The following is a 22,958-nucleotide window of genomic DNA, read 5'->3' as shown; positions in this document are numbered from 1 at the left end:
ATGTAAAATACTTGTAAACTTTGAAAATACTTGGCTGAAATTTTGCTGCAAAGCAAACTTAGATACTGGGGAACATGAGGAAATACTGGCTTCTTAGAGGAATTTAAAGATTTTTTTTGTTACTATGACTTCAGTGCCTCAAGTGAAAGCCATAAAATATAAATGATTCACATGAGTGGCATTGGGTTCATGTAAAAAACTTATAGTTCTTCTGGAAATTGATATTAGAAATATTCCTGGAAATATATTGATTTTTTTTTTTTCATGCACAAGAAGCCTATGGAATTTGAGATGTGTTTTAATAATAGTAAGTCTAGTACTAAGTAGGAAATTCTTTGTGCGATTTAATGCTTTTCTTTCCTTCCATGAGAGTCATCAAAAAAGTAAAAGTTAAAATTAATAATTTTTTTAGCTCATTTCCTAGGCATTTGCTTTATTTATCATTGATACAGAAGGGTCTAGGGTATGTACGCTGAAGGAATTTTGGAGTACAAGGACAATTTTCACTAGTCTGAACACTGCCAGTGTCACTAGAGAAATAGCATAACTCAAAGCAAATCTAGAGTAGAACATTAGTGGGACTAGTGAGCATCGTCAAATTAAAAAAAAAAAAAGTAGTAAAAATAAAAATTGAGCCCTGAATATACATATTTTAGACTGCCTCTACAGTTGAATGTAAAAATGTGGCTCTACTTGTATAATATAGGCTGTGACCTACAGGTAGAAAAACACTATGGAAGCAATTAAGTTGCAGAAAAGATGAGTACTTAGCTTGAGAAAGTCTAAGGGCCTTAGTATTTTCATGTCTTCTACATTTATGCTAACCGTAATTTCTAATCTTTTCACCAGATATTTCAGATTTTACAAGGAGATTTGAGCTAAAAGAAGCTTTCACAAATATATGTTATATATGTTGAATACATCATCAACAAATAGTTCATAATTTAGCTTCTTGAATGACCATTGTGGAACTGCAGTTAATGACTTTGAACCCAAATTCTAACAAGCGCTTGTTTTTAAACATTAGCAGGTAAAATTTGTAGGTTTATCTCATTCCCTTGAAACTTGTTGATTTTTAGAATGACTTTATAGCAGCTGTAGTTTCATTAGTTTTGTGATGAGACCTTCAAGATGAAAATCACTGGTTTTAAATCTACTTTTTTTCTGTTTCTGGAATACAGAAGGGTCAATCATTCATTTAGTGATTCACTTATTTCTTGCCAGTAAACTGACATTTTGTCTGCCCAGTATAAATCTTCATTGCTAACCTTTTGCATAGCTCTCATCATATCGATCAAGAAGTTTAAAGTTGTTCTTAGATGTTGCTCTGGGATCTAAGTAAATCCCACAGAACTTGTGTCCTGCTATCATTAATTTCAACTGGAGCTATATACTGATAACAAAAGGAATAGGAATAGGATTGAAGTCTTTTTATAAAATAAAAAGCTTGTGTATTTAAAGAAAATAAAAAAGAGAAAGGACTGAGGAGATAAAGGCCATTTGTTCCCAAAAGCATGCTAGTCATTGGTTGTAATGGTATTAAGATAAAAAGATAGGTCTATATTATCTTCCAAGCTCCAATATTAGAGGGCTTTTTATGTTGTGTTTGAGGTATTGCTTCTACCCATTTAGGACTTTGGCTGACAAAGACTTCCAGTGCAGTTTTGTTGCTGATAATAGCTGTGGGAGTGGAAGTGATGATGAGGTGAGAGAGTTTACTGGTATCTTTACCATCATATCTTGTAGATATGCTCTGAGATAGTAAGGAAGCCAGGAGGCAGCTTTTTAAATGGATTTTCTGTGTCTGCTGATTGCAGGAATTACAGCAGTTACTCTCACCCACATGACATTGTATTTTCTTGTGTTACTTTGCTTGACTGTTTAATGACTTGTTTTATGCTTAGATCTTACTGTTTCTTAAAAAGGGGAAAGGAAGCGAAAGCAGTTTGTATACTGCCAGACACGGAGAATGCATCATTTTTCAGGGCTTCTATAGATACATGGTAATGCTAATAATAGTAATGAAGAGTTTGGAGAAGCTTCTTAAAGATGCTTTTCCATCAAAATTCCAAGGTGAAAATAACAAAATAAATACTCTTGATGAATACAAGCAGATAGAATTTCACAGCCAAGAGCTTGCTGAATTGCCCATTTAAATATAAAATATAGGGTAAAATAACCAAAAGTATGACTAAACCATTTTAAGCACTTATTTCATTGGACTCTTGTTTAAACCCCAGAAGTTCCTAGTACTGAAAATAATACTGAAACTGTTTTTTTTTTTTTTTTTTTTTTTTTTTTTTTTTTTTTTTTTTTTTTTTTTTGTTTGTTTTTTGAGGGGGTGGAAAGACATGTTAACAGAGAAGAAAAATATGGATCTAGTTAGCTAGGTACCCATCAATCTGGAGGTATTGCATGAAGACCTTATGGACCCTAAATGCTTCCTTTTTTTCTGCATTGTTGAAACCATGCCAAAACTGTTGACGTTGTGCTGCTTCTTACTTGTATACTTTTATGTCATACCACCAATGTTAGATACATTTCAAAGTATATGAGTTTCTGTGTTAATGTTTTCCTTCTATTTTGTTTTTATGTTATGTTACAGAATAGAGTATGTAAAAGTTGGAGCTGGAAAGATTGTGCTAATATCTCTGAGCATGTTGCTAATATTTCCTTTATAAATCTTGTAGCACAACTTGTTTTCAGGAAATGCTCAATTCAGCTGTGTAGCATATCTAACTAAACATGTGCTGTCTGTCACAGGGACACAGAAAATTGTGGGTTTTGCTTTCTTACAAGTCAGCTCAATCACCTCCTATGAGAGACTGAAGTACAGCTCGATGATTGGATACAAGCAATACCAAGTAATTTCAGGTTCTGTTGGTATGGCTAATTGAGAACCCTGTTGTAAGATCACTTATTGATATACTACCTTATTGATATACTTACTTCCATAAGCAAACCAGGAGCTTGATATGCTTGTATCCAGCTTAGGTAACCAAGTTAAAAAGACATGGTTCATATTTTTTTTCCCTTTCCCATTTAAGGTGGAATGAGACACTGTTTTAGCTTCTGGAACATAACCCAGAGGGAGATGCACATGCATTGTCTGAGTTTCATCACTTCTCAGTGCCGTGATATAAAGCAAGGGAAATTTTTTATTATCAATAATTTTCATGGAAGTTGCTTTTTTAGCAAGTTTTAAGTTCCTGTCAGGTTGCAGTAATACACAAGTTCTAGGTCTGTTGTTTTGTGCAGATGTAAAACAATGTGAGATCCTCTCTTCCTATACCTGCCTGCACCTTCTATGTAGATTTCTTGGGGTGCTTAGGCATAGAGCCTCCAGGTATCTTTGTTGTTTCATTAGTGGGTAAGTTGAATAAGAAATGGTTCTAACGTATTTTATTGTTCTTTCTTCCTGTATGTGGTGTCACTGTTTTTCCCTCTGATTGACATCATCACTGACATATTAGCTATTTAATTTTGAAAGTGCCAAGCTCCAAGTCAGTCACCCATAGGAGTCAGGCTTAGCTGAGGTTACTTCTTGCTTTCTGGCACTAGCAGGAAACATCTATTCCAAACAGCATCTCTTTAGCCTTAGAGTGTCACTGTTTATGAAATAAGAGACTAAGTGCTGTCTGCAAGTATTTTTTTATTTCAGATCAAGTCAAAATTATAGTATACGTATGTGAGTAAAGACTGGGAAGTGTTCCTTTTACCTCACCTTCTCCCCATGTGAAACGTGCTCTTTTGAAGAATGCTTATGTAAAGAATTCTAACAAGCATTGTTAAGAGTCTCTTTCTGGTTTAGGAGAAAATTTTATCCACCACTATAAATTTTTCTGTTCTTGACACCTTGAGTTTCTGCTCTTCCCCCTCCCTCCGTCCCAGCTAACACTCAGAGCAAAAAAAATTCTTTAGATGGAGGAGGGGGGAACTGTCCGTGCTTTGTAGTCCCCTACATCACTGTTAAATAAGTAAATGAAGAAAATACAGCTTCCTTATCCCACTCCTGGATGCTTCAGCCTGTTGTTTATGAGGGAGACAGCGCACAACTCTTCCTTCCCAGTAGGAAGAAAACTCACTGAACATAAACCCAGAAGGAAATCGTTTATTTTCTCTCTAAAGTGCAGCCATGCTTCCTTCCTGTCTTCTCCCTACATTCACACACACAACCCACAACTCCTCCCTTATTTCAGTGTGAAAGGAGCAGAGGCAGGGAAAAAACAGTTCATACAAGCCAGCATGTTTCCTTTTGAGCTCTCTGGAGTGGTTCGCAGTGTTGTTCTATGCTTATTTCAGAGCACTGGTGGTCTTTTCTGCTTAATTTTGTCTTCCCGTGCTATAAGTCTTTGTTCATTAGGGGAAGTTTAAAAGACTGTCATTCTTGCAGGAAAGAAAATATGCTTGGGAGGGATTTTGTGGATCATGATTATATAAAAATTCAATCAAGCATTTTTCTTGATTGATTTTTGGATGAGATGCACAGTCTTCAGTGGAGTTAATTGCACCTCCATAATTTCTTAATTTAAATTTTAGGCATCTGGCAGCCCTACCACTCCTACTTCTGTTAGTAGCTTTATTTTTTCCTCTTATGAACTACCATATAAAGACTCTTTTAGGTAAATGTATTGACTGTACTGAAATACTTTTTGTTAATATGTATGTTCCAGTGATATATTATTAATACTGTAATAACTATTTGCACTTCTGTTGTGGCCTAATGATAAATAGGCATTGTCATTTTTTCATTGTATTTACTAATGGCAGGTTATTTAACTCTATTACTCTTCCATTAGGCTTGGCTTACAATTTTCATTTATAATAGAAAATTATACTGCTAGACTCTGGTAGTTAAATTAAATTTTGTTCTCTTAAAATAATTCTAGAGGTAAGTGTTGCCTATGAGTGTTTCTCAACTCTTTAAAAATAGCTCTTTTTATATTTATGCTGGAGTCATAGTCTGTGTGTGCTAGGTCAAGAGTAGTCATAAGTAATTAGTCTCTGATCTCAAGAGTTTACAGCTACGTAAGGAGTAAGCCCCATACCTAGTGACATGAATGGGAAGCTTTCATTTGTTGCGGTGAGCACAAGGTTATGGTTTTAATTAAAAGTGCGTTTCATTCTCTTCTTGAAGATCTCATAATAGCACTGTGCATATTAGGAAATGAGACAAAAATGTCTTATGTGAGTTTTTTTGGAAGAAACCTAATTCAATGCAGCTACTAGGTTGAGTTAGTCACAAGTGTTAAGAATACAGCTGAGAACCGTTACTGTTGTCTGTACAATCCGATTCATGATACAGTTATCAAAACGAAGATTTTATCTGTAGGCTATAAGCTGTCTTGATTCAAGTAAGTTAAGATTACTTGTCATATTGTGGATGGAATGTCAGGATGCTATGATTCTTATTTTAAACATTTAGACCATGTTTTAACTTCATCCGTGGGACTTGCCCTATTGAGAAAAAGATGGCTCAGTAAACTAGTACATTAGCTCAGTTTTATTGCATAAGATCCAATCGTAATTGTTGCAGATTTTAGATAGGCTTAAAAGAGTTTTGAACCAGGACCAGAAATGTGAGTCATTGCTATCAGGGAAGAAAAAGTAAAGATGGCAGGAAAAAAAAATCCATGAATCATGATCTAGAACAGAGGTTGATTTATTGGTATCTGCAATTAATTCTCTTTTCCAGACGAAGATCAAAACTTACTTCTGGGTTACTGCTGTATGTAGCAAAGAAGTGGTATTACAGAAGTAGAAAAGTTTTAATGCTGCTGTTGGTTAAGCAGGTAGACTTTCCTGAAAACCGTCGAAGACGTATAGGTATTAAATGAGACAGAACCTGAACACTATCTAGGATTTCTTCAGTAATTTCCAGGGCAGGAACTCAATGTATAATGAGTAAGAAAGTACTTACTTTGCAGCGAAAACAAAAATGTAACAGGAGACCCAAATAACAAAAGCAGAATGGCAACTATCCAATAGTATTATCCTACTGATCCAGAGCTTGTGGTTACCAAATATGCTGCATGCTGACATAACTGGATTAGGAAATGTTTTTAACAAAAATGCCCCAACCCTCAGCATTTGATAGCAGCATGTTATGTATTTTGGGATTATTCCAATGAAAGCCCTTTTAAACCAGAATCTCGTAGTACACTTTCTGCTGTGGAGGATTAGCAAGTATTGAGGGGGATTTCTCAGAGATTTCCGTTGTTATTAATTTGATTGTCTGTTTCTTTTAAATATAAAGGATAGGTTCTTCAGCAGCTTCACAGAGTGATGTGTAGGTGAAACAAGACTGAAATTTGTACAAAGGAAAGCAACAAAGTTAACAGCAAAAATGTCATGCAAGCTTTGAATTACATCAACTTGGTTTTTGAATTCTCTCAAGGAATAGAACGGTTTGAAATATCTGATATATGGTGAACATGACACCTATTAACTATCACAGTAATCTACGGTGTGAAGTCGATGGTTTTGGCAAAATTGTAGGTGATTGTTTTGGAGGGGGAGAATGTTATGAGGAGTTCTAACTGAAAGGCTAATGTTCCCCCTCTTTATAATAGCAGAGGAAAATGAAGAGTTTTCTATGGTTTGCTTAGATGAATTCTTTTGTTCTTACTCTAAAGGGTAGTTGGTAGAGGAATTTAACTGGGAAAAAATGGAGTTTAAAACCAAGCTACTTCTACTGGGTAGCTTTACTTTAAACTATGTGTATCCCAGCTTTTCCATCATTTGAATGGTTCATACTACCTCTGGGAAACAGAATGTTTTTTCAAGTTTTGGAAAGCTGTGAAAGTTTGTAATAGGAGCATTGAATGGTGTGAACCAATATTGAATGCTTTGGAACTTCTTTTAATGGCTGCAGCAGCTATATTGGCAGTAGCTTTTGAGAGTACACAGGAGACTGTATTGATCTTTCCACCTCCAGCCATTAATCTCCAGCCCCTGGATTCATCTCTTTCCTTATCTCCCTGAGTCAGAATGTTTTGCAAGAAATCAGGACCAAGTTTGTGAAATATTTACCAGCCATTACTTGAACTATGTCTTTAAAAACTACCTGGTTTACCATTTATTTTTTGTCACCCTCTCGATTCTCACTGAGGTTTCTCTTCTCTCAGGTGTCAAATACTGAGTGGCCAGGAACTCCAGAATGCCAGCAGAAAAATGAGAATAGCCCAGTTTATTGCTCATAATAGGCTAAGGGCAGTGTGGTGTGTGTTTATGATGTTGTTTGCTCAGGTATGCCTCTGCTGGAAGGTGCTGTCATCACTGGATTGTCTGCTTCTGTTTGTTTGGTACTGGTAGGGTGGTGGTGCAAGGAAATGCAACAGGACTCCATTTCTTCTTTCCGTGTGCAGATGTGCACCAGAAGTGTGAGAATATAGGAATGGTGAGGAGAAAAGCTGACATGGAAAGTGTGGAAGGAGTTGATGAATTCCATGCTGACAGTGTGAAAAAAAAGAAAGAATGAAAAAGATGATGGATTAAGTGAGAGATTAGAAGAGGTAGAAAATTAGGAGAAATAGGACTATGAGAAGGTACTTCAACATGTAACTGCCTATAGGTCTGCCTGTCATTTGCTGAGAATTGCCTCCTCTCGTCTGGAGGATTATTTACAAACAAGAAGAGCTGGTTAAACAGCAGGCTTCTGGAAGCTTGTACAAATCCACTTTTTATGTTCTTTCATCCATACTAAATATTTTGTCACTGGTCCCTTCTAACCTTACCAATTCTATGAAAGAAGAAACAAGCAAAAAATACATACCTGCAGGTGACAGATGCTTTATAGTGGGAAGGGAGCACAGAGTAGGAAATAAAAGTAGTTTAGCAACCTATTTGTACTCGTTCTCGAAAGAAAAGCTTTTGAAACAATAAGACATTTGGTCTAGGTGTCTGGTGGAATAGTGGTAGGAGAAATACTGAGAGCTTGCACAGGAAACCCCCTTTGTTGTTATGTAGGATGACATTATTTTTGTCGTATGCTTTAGTAATAAACATGCCTGTTAATCATTAAGGCCTTCTAAAGAAAAACTGAAATGAATTTTCATCTATGGAGTCATTTCTACCTGAGATGACTCTAGTCTAGACAAAGTCCGTGTAGATTCCAAGTGGTGTGTACGCTGTCACTGTAGGTACTGCTTGATACTTGACAAATATCTAACAGCAGAGTAAAGCAGTATGCTTTTAGAAGATTTAATTTGCTTTGACATTTGAACATCCATGAGAACATTTTAAAACTAAACAACTGAGAATGAAAACAGCCAGRTGTGGAGAAAGAAACAGAAGGGGCAAACTTGAAACACATCACCCCAAAACAATATTATTTTCACATACTTGCTAAGGAAAATATTCCTAGCTTTTATTTTGACTGAGGGAACACTTCAGTTAGCTTAATACTGTCATGCAGCCAGGTCACTGACCATTAGCTTATCAGGGGAAAAGTTGTAGACAATTCAGTTATAAAATAGACACTTCCATTCAGCACAAACTGATGAAACAAAGGTTTAAAATGATCCAATACGGGCAAAGAAGTTTGTTCAACCAAGAAACTCTGTGAGGAGATATTTTGGCTGAGAATATTCTGAAATAAATTCTCAGTAGGTCTCACAGAAGAAAGATTTTAAAAATTTACAGCCTGACCTATTTTCTTATGCTGGTTATAGACTGGCAGAACATTACTGGTGCTCCTGGAGTAAAACTTTGACTCTGGCGTCAACAGGAGGTGATGTGTTCATAATATCCATACATACACAGAATACTAAGTTCTCATACTTGGCATGTGTTTAGATGCATTGACTTCCCAGTTTTCGCAACTTTTAGAAACGTGTGACCTAATCCCTGATATTTTCAGGCTTATAATAAGTTGTAGTGACTTGGAGGCATTGTCTTACCACATTTTAATTTAGAGTAAATGGAAGATCGCATGTTACAGAGTCTCATTTTTGATACTGTCAAATTTGTAACAATTATAGACCTATAATTTGTATAACTGAATGGTCATATCCATGTCAATATAATCTTGAGTGTGCACATAGTATTTAAACTGGCTGAATTTCTTTCTAGAATATGCCAGATTGCTTTGCGGAAAGAAGACAGTGAAGCTTTAGGATAAATAATTAAGTTGGAGGGAGATGTGAAATAAGAGTAGAAAAGAAATATCTGTTTAGTTTGGAATAAATCTGCACAAAGACTGTCCTGCAGAATCTTCTGTAGCATGCTGACCTTTTGGGGAGGAAGGTGTGCTCAGACTGCCACTGTTTTTTACTGTTATACAAATGCAAAGGGAAGAAACAGTCTTTGGAACAGATCATAAATTCAGATATATCAACTCTGTTTCTCATTTAATCTCTGAAATGAGTTGGCTTTTCATTTATGCACTGCCTTTTTTCTTAAAAGGCAGCTCTATTTTAGTAACAGTAAGCATGGAAAGAAGTGGCAAACAGTAGTGATAATTGTTGTCTTTTTTAATGGGAAGGTGGTCAACAAATAAAGGGGGAAATATAGTTTCTGGATGAGTGTTTCAAAAAAGGACGAGAAAGCAATTTGCTAGCATAGTTAAGAAAGCTCAGAAAATTTACTGCTGTGTTTCATGAGGAGAATAAGGAGCCTCAATAAGGTGAGACTGTAAGAGGTTAGTTAAAAAGGGATGGTGTCAAGCAAAGATACAAGACAGCCAGAGCTGTTTCTCAGGACTCATCTTGGGATCAATCCTATTTACTATTTGTGTTGCTAAGGAAGATGCATGCTTACTAAATTTATGTATGAACACAGCTAGGAAGTGCTCAGAGTAGATAGAAGATACGGATTATCATCTAAAGAGTTGTCAGTGTTAATATTACATAGGTGCAGGATTCTTGTGGACCAGAAAAAAGTAAGTAAGAGAACCTACTATGACAAATCATGCTTTTAGTAACTGATAAAAATAAATTTTACCGTATTTGGGCTCACCAGGTGGAGGTGATTAGATGACCTCATAGAATCAGTAAGGTTGGCAGGGACCTCTGGAGATCATCTAGTCCAACCTCCCTGCTCAGCACGGTCACCTAGAACATGTTAGACAGGGTTGCATCCAGGCGGGCCTTGAAGATCTGCAGAGAAGGAGACTCCACAACCTCTCTGGGCAACCTGGTCCAGTGCTCCATCACTCTCACAGGGAAGAAATTCCCCCTCACCTTCAGGCGGAACTTCCTGTGCTTCAATTTCTGCCCATTGCCTCTTGCCCTGTCACATGGGACATCTGAAAAGTTTGGCACTGTCCCCCTGACATCCTCCCTTCAGATACTTACACACATTCCTATATGACAAATCCATSTAAAGACAGATAATTTGAAAAACAGAGGGGGGAAAAGCTTGTTTATCTAACATTATGTGCTGATATAATGTTGGCAAAGAAAGTGCAAGGCTGCAGAATTAGAAAATAGAAGTAATGTAAGTTAAAGCTGAGCTACTGATTTACAAAGATTAAGGTTTTAGTGAGCTACAGTAATGTAATTTGCTTTTTATGTTTAGGGAAGGGTGCATAACCACACCTATGAAAACAAATTTTTCTGTATTAGCAATAAAAATATGTTGGATAAAAGAGAGAGTTCTCTCCAAGTTTGTATGCATCTTTGGTACAATCTGTGTTGCCTGCCAGTGGCTGACAGAGGTAATAAAGACTGTGTGGGTTTACGTGAACCATATTGTTATAAAACCTGACAGCTCCTTTCAAGTAACAACTGCATTAATAATTAGGGCACTGAACTTTCAAAGAGAAAAATACTATTAAATAGTGTTATATTTAACAGTTAAAGATATGGATAGCATGTGGAGAGAGTGCTTACAAACTTCCCTCAAATTAGCAACAGCTTAGCCACTCTTTCTGATCTCCATGTAACATCACATAGAAACATAACAGCAAATTGGCATTTTGGACTGTTGGGTTTGGCAGTTTTTAGTTATTAAAGCACGATAGTTACAAGTACATAACGTTAGAAAGTACTGCAAGCTGAATTACATGCCAAATTAGCTTGTCAGGTGTTTTCTGCTATTCTCAGGTAGTCAAGTGGTACTAAATTTTGAACTTTCTTATAAATTCCTATTCTGGCTCACAATATTCTAGATGTTAACAGAGCGTAAGTTCTACTTAATTTATCAACATGTGACTGTTGTGACTGATTGATGTGCTAAGGCTTGTTTCCATGAGATGAGAGCAGCAAAATGCAGATGACAAGCCTAGAAAGATCATATTTCTTCCACTGTCTCACCTTTCACTCTCTGCCTCTTTGAGCCTTAGAGCTGGCTCTATCCAGGACCAATTTAGAGGAGCTTCTGGTTTTTCCAATTGCATGTATTTGAGATACAAGTATATATGAAAATATGCCCTGTGTACACCACCCCTACCCCATTTATTCTTGCACACACACTTAGCATGTATTGTGCTAACATTCTTGGCCCCTTCTTCAGAACTTCCTGAGCTGAAGTAGCAACCCAGGTCTTTATGGCAGAGGAGAGAAAAGGGCCTGGCTGTAATGGGGGAAACAAGCTGCTAGGATGGGCAGAGCCTACTTTAGGCTGTTTGGAAAGAATGAGGAACGAGGAAAAAGGTGGTGAGCATAGATGCTGATTACTCTGGCTGTTAGATCTGCTTCGGAGCTCACTCTGTTCAGCAGTAACTGAGTTAAATTTAATAGCTAGGGATACTCAGCAGCCAGAAGAGTGGATCCAATAGTTTCCTTATGTTTTAAATGCTGTCAGTTGAACTGAGGGGGAAACAATCAAGCATGATGCTTTTCAGCAAAATACTAAAGAAAATTTGTAAGGGGAAAAGAGCGGAAGGGAGAGTTGCTTGCCTCACTCTGTTCTATTTATACAAGGATATATTTACAGGTGGTAGTTCTATTAGATGTACTTAAACATGAGAAAACAAGAAATTTCTCTTCCCAGCTGAGAGAACCGGATAATAGGATTACAGAAGCTAAAAGGTAAGCCACTTTGACTTAAACATTCTTCTCATGCTAATCCTGATAATCAGGGGAAGATGTGATGGACTAAGATAGTAATATCTGTGCCTCAAAAAAAAAAAAAAGCTTATTCCAATTGCTGCAATCCTTCCTGGAAACAGTCTGTTTTTGTTTTGCATAATGCAAGACATGTCAGACTGAAGACTAATGGACACACTCTACTTATATTATTGTACTTTTTGTTTAGGTTAATTCAGATTTTTTTCTTCCCCAAAACATATAGTTGGTTGGGATTGGAGCTAAACTTTCTCCTCCTTTGACACATTACTATAGATAATTTTGTGGCCTTTCCAATTTAACCAAAATATGAATTGGAAAATTTCTGAAAGGAGAAAATTGTGTGATTCAAGACTTTTTTTTTTTTTAATATGAAGAGATTCATTTGAATTTGAGATTTTGTTCAAATTCTAACATAGTAAATATTTCCCGATTACCTTTGTTAATTGGTTGCTAGACAATAGTAGTTCTCTGAGCAGAAAAAGAATATATAGTTTCTATGTGGCAGATCATACTCTTGAGAGGAGGAAAGATGAAAACTTACTCTCAAACCAAAAAAAGCAGTTTTAGGTCTAAGATGTGGTTATAGTACTGTGCTTACAAAAAGTACTTTTCAGCATAGCTCTTTTTATAAAGTAGTAAAAGCTGCATTTTTTTTTTTTTTTAAGCAACTGCCTTGTGTTGACCATAATTTAACTAGTATGCTACGTGGGAGCCATTTTTATGAAGCTCTTTCCTGCTTCAGAGACACTGTAAAATATGGGTGGTGTCCTTCCAAACATGAAGACCCTTTTCAAAAGAATGGAGGTTCTGGTGAATTTTGCTATTTTTCTCCTTCTCTTCTAGTCAAGGAACCTTCCTTATTTTGTAGGAGTTGAAAAATTACCATGATCATAATTTCATAAATAAAATATTGAAGGCTATAAAGGGAAACCAGAAACTTTTTTTTTTTAATAGTTTCATTCCAAGTTCATACAGTTGTTCAGTTCACATTAAAATTAGCAGGCTGGAGATGAAGTAGTGACTAAAGGTGCTAGAAGAGTAAGACCCTAAGAAAAGCATTAAGAACTAGGGTTAAGTAAGTGCTGTAAAAATGCACAGTAGCTATCCTGCTATTTAAGATGTAAACTGCATGGTAATTCAAACTACAACCACTGCAAAAGTAAACAAACAGTGCTACTGTTCAGTGAGATGCCAGTGCTCCTGAAATCATTTGTAGATTTTGTATTAATTTTTTTTTTTAGTAGAATTTACAGTTCACAGACCAGAGTTACTGTTCTGTGTTAATGTGGCAAAAATGGAGTTTTAAAGAGTATTTTTAAAAACGGTGGAACCAGACATGCTTGTTAACCATTTAATAACTGATCCATGATCATCCAGAGATCTGCAAGCAATATAAAAATATAACAGCAAGCAGAATTTGTTGCACTTGATAACTGTTAATGCAATACTGAACTAAACAAGAAAGAATTGTTGGAGTGCTTTTTAAAATAGTGGCTCATTCAGTATTTAGAACTACTGCCAACAGTCTGCTGTTTAACCATAGCCCCTTGCTGGAGTTGGAGCAATGCTGCAGTCTCTCAAAGAACACTCTACAGGATGCACCCAACAGTGAGTAACTATTGTGTGTTTCTTCTGTTTTTTTTTTCCTGATTTACTCCTGTATCTTTGCTAGCCTTTGAATGCTAAATATATTACAGGAAGGAAGACCCTTAAGACTATTATTTCAGCTATTAGCCAGAAGTTAGGTTTTCCAACCCTATTCATTCTCTGCACCATTTGGCAAGAGATTTTATAGTAGCTTAAAACTTGCCTTCAGAAACWATGCTTTTACCAAGTTGGCTTGAGAAGGATTGATTCTATGATTCCTGGGAAGCACTAGGACAACTGTCTAAGCTTTTTCAACTACCTCTGTTGCCCAGCTTCATTCCATCACTTCTGACATTAATTTTGCCCTCTATGAGTAACAGCCTACATTTAATATTGATATGGAAACAAGTTATTGAAGGTTGAGTTGTAGTCAGTCACTATTACTTTTATTATCAGAATGTTTAAGGGCTATTTCTAAAGCTTGAATATATTTTGCTCTGATAAAATAAAACAGGTATTTTAATGATCTGTTCCATGGGGTTCATCCAGTAGCACATTAAAGGTTGCCTGTAAAGTCAATGAGAGCCTTGGTGTGCAACTCTAAAAGCATTTTTATTGACTGTTTTTACAAGCATTTACTTTTTATTACCTTTACCAAAATAAAGGATTTAGCATAAACTGCTTTCACACATTTAGGACATAAATAAATGTATCTTGAATTCTTTCCTGCATCAGTAGCTTATTTAATATCAACTTTTCTTCATTACCTTGATGTTAATCTTAAATACAGCTTGCTTGCCCCCTCTCCCTCCCCCTTTTTTTACAGACACTTTTATCTTGTTATCATATATTTCCCTTTACCTTATAAATGTTTCAACAACTGGGAAACTGCAGTGATATTTATTACTAGAGATAAAGTCATTCTATGAGGGGGAAACCTACTTAGCAAGTTATACACTGACAAACTAAAACCAAGATAACTTGTGTGCTACCAATGGAACTGTTACAACGAATGTTTTAGGAGTAACTTTTAAGGTTCATCTCTGTTTTGTCTCTAGATTCCAAACCCAAAAACCAGGTTTCAGGCTTCCACACTAAAGTGTACTAAACTTTAGACCTTCATGATAATTTCTGAATTTCATTTAAAATTAACAGTAACTTTTTGTAATTACAAATAAATAGAGGTATAAAGACATCTTGTACTGCATTTATCACGAAGTTACCAAAGATGTTAAATGTATAATTTAAGATCATAAATACAATCTCATTCAATTTAATCGAATAACACGAGAATAACTGCATGTGCTCTGAGTATCACAGTTGAGGAAAAAAATTAGGTGGCACTTAGTGTCTTTAATGGCACTCCTTTCAGCAAAGGATGGTATGCATTTGTATTACTAGCCAGAGTTGCTCTTCAAAACAAGATTTTAAAATTGCATGCAAAATACATAGAACACTAAATAAAGCAACAATTCCTGTGCTGTTTCAGTCTTTAGCTAATGGTACATGGATCATCATGGCTTGGTTTCATTTCCCCTTCCAGCAATAAAGCGATCACAGCCTTACTCAAGTAACTGCATGTTCCCTTCTTTCCTATTGGGTGAGTGTTGTAAAATGCAGTCATGTCATCCTACAGGAGAGGAGAAAAAAAAATGTTTTCATTAGTGTTCATTATAAAAGGCAGATAAAGGTTAATATGAGCTAAATTACAGATAAGTTAGAAATAGAAAAGCGTTTTCTGACTCTAAGGGTGTAGTATAATTCTGCTTGGTTTTCAGAAAACTTCAGAATGTACTTATCTGAACATATGCGAAAATCAGAATAATATATTCCTTTACTGAATTTTCCGGTGCTGCACAGGTATCTTAATATTTGTAAAACGCATTGAGTGAGAAAGAACAAGTGCTCTCCGAGTACGCGCAAATGGATGATTGCCATGCGGTAACCTACTGTGCTACCATAATATGACTGCATGGGCAGGTCCTTCAGTACAACATATAGACATACTGACTAAAGATCTACTTCGAAACAACCACTAAACCCAAGAAACCAACTCACAGGTAACAAATCAACTTATTTCATTAATCAGATACAATAACAAAATAAATTTCCTTCACCAAACTACCATTCTGCTCAGTTAGTGATGCTGTGACATCTGCTTGTTCTCRGATTATATATTGGCTGTTGTCATAAAGGTTCAAATATTTAATTCAGAAAAGTGGTTACTTCCCAATTACTTTATTAAATCAAGGGCAGAGACTATACGATGTAAATATTAAACTTTGTTGTTTTAGGGAGTGTTAGAAGTTACTGGAGCAAACATTTGACACTTATTACAACATATTAATAAGGAAATTAAAGTTCAAAATAAAGCCAGTTTAATGGAAAAATGTCCAGACAGGTGGTGTTTTTGTTAGGAAAAGTTGAGACAAAATAACATCAGGACAATAAATAGGCTACTGCCTATTAACTGCCAGTGGGCAGATACCTAGTAATAATGGAGAGCCAGCTTCCAAAATCATGGCCTGCTAAAACTTTAAATGCATGTTGTCATTGGAAATTCAAACTACTATCTTAATACTATTTGCAACTCTAATTTAGGATTCTTCTTTCTAAGAGACAAAAAGTATCACTCTAATCTGTCATTTTAATCATTAAATCTAGGTAGTATTTATATACTTTTTTTTGCAGAACTGCTTCTGTTCATTCACATGTGGTATTTGCTGCTCCTACTAAACAGCGAAGCAAAATCACCACAGGAATACCTAAGAAAACATTGTTGCCTAGATAGTGTCATTAAGGAAAGACTTTCCTTTTGTAAGAGCTGAGCTTAGGAAAAATAAAAATCCATCACTTATGTGGAGCCTAGAACAGCACCAGTACGAATAGGTCTTTGTGTGGGATTTTTCTTTCAGGTTATAGCTACAAGACGACCTTGTCTCTGAAATCAGTAGCCTATACTGTGCATAATTGGCATTTAATAGTCACTTGTGTGGATGATACGCGTTTAGTTCTGCTATGGCTGCAATCACAGAGTCATTATCCTCTAAAGGGGCAGGCCAAAAGGGTCATAACTTAAAGAAAAATGTATCCTTTTAAAAACAAGGATCTTCCATGTGGTGATGTGTTGCTAGGGCTGGAAATCTGGATTTCTTTCAGATCTCATTACAGAAAACTAATGGCAAGAAAGTGAACTTTAAAACTTTAGAAACTTCGAGCAGCACATTCTTCCTCATTTTACAAATGAGCTAAATTCAACTACAGGAAGTGCTGTTGCATATTAGTATGGTATACCACTATTACTAATACTATAAAGTGTATTCTATGATTACAGAGTCTATAAGCTGATACATTATTTCAGAGCTAGCATTGCTGTCTGGCAACAGTGAGATCCTCCTCAGTAGCAGAAGGACTTGTCCTACTACTTTACACATATTTCCTACTTCAGCCACCACAAAAACCTGGCTTTATTACAGATTTCCAGAGCTTTAAAGCACTAAAACTGAGAATACTTACAGGTCTTTGAAGAATAAAACCTAAAATCCCATACAGTGAAGTACATCTTAAAAGCTATTTAATCATTAAGTTTTATTTATGTTGTTTTTAAAGCTCAGAGGTTACAAGCTTTCTAGGTCACAAATACACCTCTAGCACAAAAAAAAGAAAAAAAATAGCTAAGAATACTTTCAGGTTTGCATTTGAAGTTCTTACAGAAAGTATTGGCCACAGTTTTTTGGTTACTAAGGTTTTTTGGAATATTCTTGTATTTTAAGGCACTAATTTCACACTTACTTGCTGAATCTTTTCTTTCTTAAAAACTTTCATTATTCTCAACTCTTTTCTGCTTTAGTTCTCCCCTCCCCCACAATCATCTTTTTCTGGGTTTGATGAATACTCAAGCTATCTCAGCTTTACCTAGACATTCATTTTAGAGCCAGATAATACTGCGAGTGATCTCTTTACAGCACTGGTTTGAATTCACAACTCGGCAAATAAAATAAATGCACATTCTACCTCTGCTTATACGCTTTGTACAGGCTTTTTGTCTTGCAGCTTTCAGGTATGTTTGTTTATTACTTGTGTTCCATTCTGAACTCCTATTAATTAGCTTTTTATTCTGAACTTCACAGAATTGACAATTATAAACAACTTCAAGAATATTACTCTGTAAGATAGTAGTATTTTACTCACTTGTATTTCAGCTTCCTTTGGCCTGTTCTGATCTCTCTGAAAGTCATGAAATGCTTCTTTTACCACTTTGTCCAAGTCCACTTTATCGTGGAATCCTAGCTCAGGGTTCCTCTCCAAAATAACAGATATAACCATCAACAACTAGAAAGAAAAGAAAAGACTATAAGACCTTAAATTAGATTTGTTAAAGTTTAGGTTACATAAGAAGCACTGTGAATAACTACATGTGCTTGATTTAAGCAGGAAGCAATTTAATAATAGTCCTGGTAACAGTGTACAGATAATAGAATTCTGACTTTGATAAAAGAATCACCGAAAGGGCAGGCTTTTATGAAAGGTTACAATTTCTGGGGATTACTTAAGAATGGTGAGCAAGTGATTCATGACATTAAAATCTAACATTGTTGGGAGTCAGGAAGTTATTTGCCAGTTTATTTACTTCTCTCTATGGCTGCACAAATGGTAGTTGCTCAGCCAAAGGAGGGGTGAAAAGTAGCAAATGCTGAACCTCTGTACTATCCAAGTTTACAAAAAATAAAATGAGTAGATGCAAAAAGTCCCATTTTAAGAGAATTTAGATTTCTTATAGCTAAAGGAGGTTTAAAATAGAAAGATGAACACTGTAAGTGACTAGAARCAGGTAAGAGAGTCTACATTGGTCATTTTTGTCTTTGATGACTCTTAGCAAAAATTGGGGCTGTTCCAGCAAGCAGCATAGCGATCAGTCGTTAGCCAGAACCGAGATGGTTTTGAATTCACCTTACTGTGAAGGAATATTCACAGGCACCAGGGACAGATACTTTGGAATCAATAATGACGGCTGCTGACAGCGCAGTTACCAGTTTCTGAGGGTATTGATGGTCTTGATTTGTTTAGAAAGCTACACCAGGTGCAGGGGTAGGGAAGGAGTTCAAGCAGGGTGATCTAATTAGTTTGATGTTTWGCTGTTAGATATTGGAACATAAAGGGATTGGAAGTTACTTGGTTCAGTAATATAAWGGGACTTAGTAGACAGTCTCAGCAAAATGGGAAAGAATCTGTCAAAGGGCAAACTGATGTTTTAGAGCAGGTTTTCCCTTACATATAGAAAAGTGTTAGGAAGAGGCATGGGCTTGGGCCTTTACAGAAAGCTGCTTTGAAATTACTCTTTTTACTTGTTTTAACCTCCTGTGACCTAATTGCATTTGCTTTGTGATTAATATTTGACTTATCAGGTAAAGGACAGGAACTTCAAACTGAGCAGGAACTGCTTAATCAAACAAAATCTATGGAGAAAGCACTGAAGCAAGTGTTTATATTTTAAATACTATTTCTTGAAATATTTGAGCCTCAGTTACTTTTTTTTTTTTTTTTTAAAGCTGTAACAAAAGTCATACGTATTACAAACCTTCCCTCTTTGCAGGCCACATACCTCCACAATAATTTGTCTATATTCCGGCTGGTCAATGCTTTGCAGCATATCTTCGACTAGAAGGGAAAAATTCATTTCGTACATCGTCATATCCGATAAGGTTGGTTGCTGGAAAACAAATAATACTCTGATTGAAAAATAATTTGCGTTACGTCAGAAGCACACTCAGACAGAGCCTATTTATTTACTGAATAAATAATGTACAACTAAGAAATGCAATTGCTTTAGGATCAAAAAGAAAACAGATATCAGAGTCCATGGTAGCACAGCTCTGAACTCCATGACTTGGAGAGGGCCTTCTGGTCTTATACTCTCACAAATGTGCTTCGATAAGAGTATGTGACCTCCATTCTATTATAACACAGAACTGAATAGAAAACTTAAAAAAAAATTATTTTCAAGTCTCAGAAAAGGAACCAATTAAGTTGAAGTGATGTATTAAGGCATATAACTGCTTTTAATGGAAAAATAATCTACCATAAATAGAGCAAAAATAACTGTGCATTTCTGCATGTTTTACCTGTGGTAAAAAATTTCCTGCTACTATTAGACCATCAGGGGTCCTCTCCAAGATCTGCCACACTCTGTCGTAGAATCCTGCAGGAGTTCGGTTGAGAGAACCATCTATCTGACGCCTGTTAAGCCAGCTTCTGCAGACAAAGAAAATTGCGAGCTTGAAGGAAAAAAGGCTGTTTCAGATTCAGAACCAAACAATGGTGTAAGCCAGCAGGGTAAGCAGTGACAGCAAGTATCAATCAATGATGCATATGCAGTATATGTTTTGCAGTACAATAGCAGTAATGTTGATTTCATGTCTAGTTGATGAAGTCACCATAAACTAGTATGTATAAAACAGATTAATATTCACTGTAATAAGATTTATTTTGTCATGCTACAATAGTCAAAATGATTATAAAACAGTGAAATTCTGCAGCTACAAAATACAAACTCTGTAGTGGATTAGAAACACATACTGTTCAATTTAAATACCAGGTCAGAAAAAAGAATTTTTAAACAGGATCAACATAACTTTTTTTTAAGAGGGTTCAGGAATAGAAATTACCTGTAAACTCAGGCAATTCAATAGAAAGTGTTTTTTCTAAACTGAAGCTTTGAAAAAAAAATGATGGAAGTGGTGTGGGGGTATGTAGGGTTGTTCATTCTCAATATTACCTTCCTGTTCTGCAGAACTTATGCCAACTTTTCTCATGAAATTGAGCAATAGTGTTTTTGTTGTTTATTTATCATCTGTTTGTATGTACTGCTAAGTGATCCTGACGTTTTCAAAATAAATTTTTTTTGTTGATTTATGCAGATGCCAGTAGGCCTGATGGAGTAACAAAATGACCTGACAATGAATACCCTTTATCTTAAAGGGCAGATAAACAGTGAATAAATACTCACTGAGATCTGAGGCACAGGGTAGCACAGGAAGGAGAAATCTAAGTCAGACCGTTCCTCAAAACAATGTGTATTTTTACACTTTAGTTGCTTTTCAAAATATGAATGCATTTTGGTGGGAACTAAAGAAAGATTTGATAAATTGCATTTAGTTGCTAGAGACTGAGTTTTACCATGTTTTCCCAACTATATTACAAGACCAAGCAAATACTTTTAAACTTCCCCCCTGTCCAGCCCTTAGTATCAGTAATTGSTGCATCAGTGCCTCCTCTAAGCTCTAGATAAGAGAACCCCCTCCCCAAAAGAAAGTGAAAATTTTAAAGCACTTTTGATACAACAACTGTCACTGACTTATTACTGACATCTAATTACTTTAAAATGCTGCATATCGGCTTAATCCTTGCAGTGATTTTCTGTGTAATTCTTGGATTAACATGATAGATTAAGAAAGAATATCTCATAAATAACTTCATAGCGCAACAATTAACTGTCCACTAACCTCGACACAGATCTGTCCTTATACAGATCCTAGGGCAAGAAAACATTCATAAAAAATAGAAAAACAAGAAATCAGAAATAAAAATTTTTCTTAATACAAAAAAGTGCTTTAAAATGTCAAAAATAGTCTGACCTATCTAAATTTACTATAGCAGAAAGTCCTGTACACTGTTTAAGAAAAACTGAGTTTCATAAATATTCAGAGCGTTAAAAGAACAGCGTTCTGTTTTAAGAAGGCTGCTCACAAACTTGTGACCTATACAGGTAACTCAAAAAGTATCTGTGGAAGTGTGCACTACATTAGATATGATACTGTATATATCCTCCAGCCCAATGTAAGAGGTAGGAAAACTTCAAAAATTTTACTCTGGATGAAGACTTGGAGGGTTATTTCTGGAGAAACTAGAAGGTGCACATACCACTGGCCCTTCATGCATAACAAAGGAGTTAGTAGTGATATATGGGATCATAACAGTTGAATTTTCTAGAGATTACAGCAGAAGTAAAAACTGTCACAGAAAGATAATGCAAAAAGACAGTGTTCCACATTCCTATCACAAAGAGAATTTTCAAAAATAAGTCATGAATGGGTAAGAAAAAATGAGCTAGTAATACTGTACAAGAAGTTAAAGCCTAAGAAGTTTTGAAGGATATGCATAGCCCAAAAAAGAATCTTCATCCTCAGCAAATCAACCAGACTGTTGCTGTGTGCTGACTCTGCTAACACAAGCATCAAAGGAATCAAAAGTAGAATGGATTGTGGTAACAGAGATAAGATCCCTAGTGAAAGATAGTGCTTGAATTGTATACCGTGATTGACCATACTGTTTACTAAATAGCATTTAATAAAAAATGCTGCAAAGAGAAGCCAAAGTTGTTCTGCTAAAGTTTTCAGAGGAAGAATATCAACATGAGTAGAAAAAGTAATTAAACAGCAAGCATCACTAACCACAGTGAAGACACTTTGAAAAGCCTGTGGAAAATGCTCAGAGTATAGTGAAATGGATCTAGAGATTCTACATCGCAGCAACTAGGTAGGAGGAAGCAGACACCAAGTTAAAGAGCTTGTTTCACTGACATTATAGATTTAAAAATATTAAGAGGTTTTAATTGAAGAAACATCAGTAGTGTGAAGTGTGTTAGGTCTCTTTTTTTGTTGAGGAACAAGGTTTTAGATGCCCTTATCTATTCAGTCAAGAAGAATTGCAGAAATTATCAGCAGTACCGGTGCCAAAGTTTAGTCTAACTAGCTAGAAATAAAATTTATAGGAGGACTTTTGAGTTTAATCTCATCAATATAACTAGTATAGTAAGTGGAGATACTGTAATTTTATCTTTCATCTTTCACATCTATATACCACAGTGAATGCTTTTTGACACTGTTAGAGCTTGGAGAAAAGATTACAAGTTTCAGCTAGCTTAGCTATGTCTCAAGTACTGTGGAAAAAATCTGTATTTAAATCATGTAATAAACTAGAAGAAAGAGGGCACTGAACAGCAGACAAACCATTCTTACTGGTACAAGTTACTTAAGTGGATAGTGTTGGGTAATTTTTGGCTCATTTCACATCAATGAACATGATGCTTCACATTACTATCAAAGTATATAGATTACTACTATAAAGTTAGTGTAGGTAGGATAAAGGTGAAAAAGCAAGCAATATGAAAAACAATTGTAAAAGCTGGATATAGCTGTAAAAATGTAGTAGTACATCTCTAGTACCGCTCCTTAGAGTACACTATTGATATTTCTGATATAAATTATTATAATAAATATTACTGATATTACTAATCACAGATACCTAGTGATTTAAGATGTATATGAAGTATTTCAGAAATGCAAATTACATGAACAGTCT

The 22,958-nt window shown here is 35.7% G+C and overlaps 1 protein-coding gene across 4 annotated transcripts in view; it reads right to left on the bottom strand.

Annotated features, from left to right (window-relative positions):
- Positions 1–14,191: 14,191 nt before the first annotated feature.
- Positions 14,192–22,958, bottom strand: part of PHKB (phosphorylase kinase regulatory subunit beta) — a 93,264-nt gene continuing 84,497 nt past the window's right edge. For all 4 annotated transcript variants that reach the window (XM_085303816.1, XM_085303813.1, XM_085303815.1 and 1 more), the window contains 4 exons: positions 19,721–19,850; positions 19,201–19,308; positions 17,790–17,930; positions 14,192–15,228 (listed from right to left, as the gene is read on the bottom strand). In XM_085303816.1, the coding sequence (XP_085159942.1) occupies positions 15,091–15,228; positions 17,790–17,930; positions 19,201–19,308; positions 19,721–19,850 (517 nt within the window). In that variant the 3' untranslated portion in view covers positions 14,192–15,090. The remainder of the gene's footprint in view (positions 15,229–17,789; positions 17,931–19,200; positions 19,309–19,720; positions 19,851–22,958) is intronic.

This window comes from Rhea americana, unplaced genomic scaffold (genome assembly GCF_003343005.1).
Source record: "Rhea americana isolate MKP2758 unplaced genomic scaffold, rheAme1 scaffold_20, whole genome shotgun sequence".
NCBI lineage: Eukaryota > Metazoa > Chordata > Aves > Rheiformes > Rheidae > Rhea > Rhea americana.
Note: the sequence above shows the minus strand (reverse complement) of the source record. Positions and strands in the feature narration are given on the sequence as shown.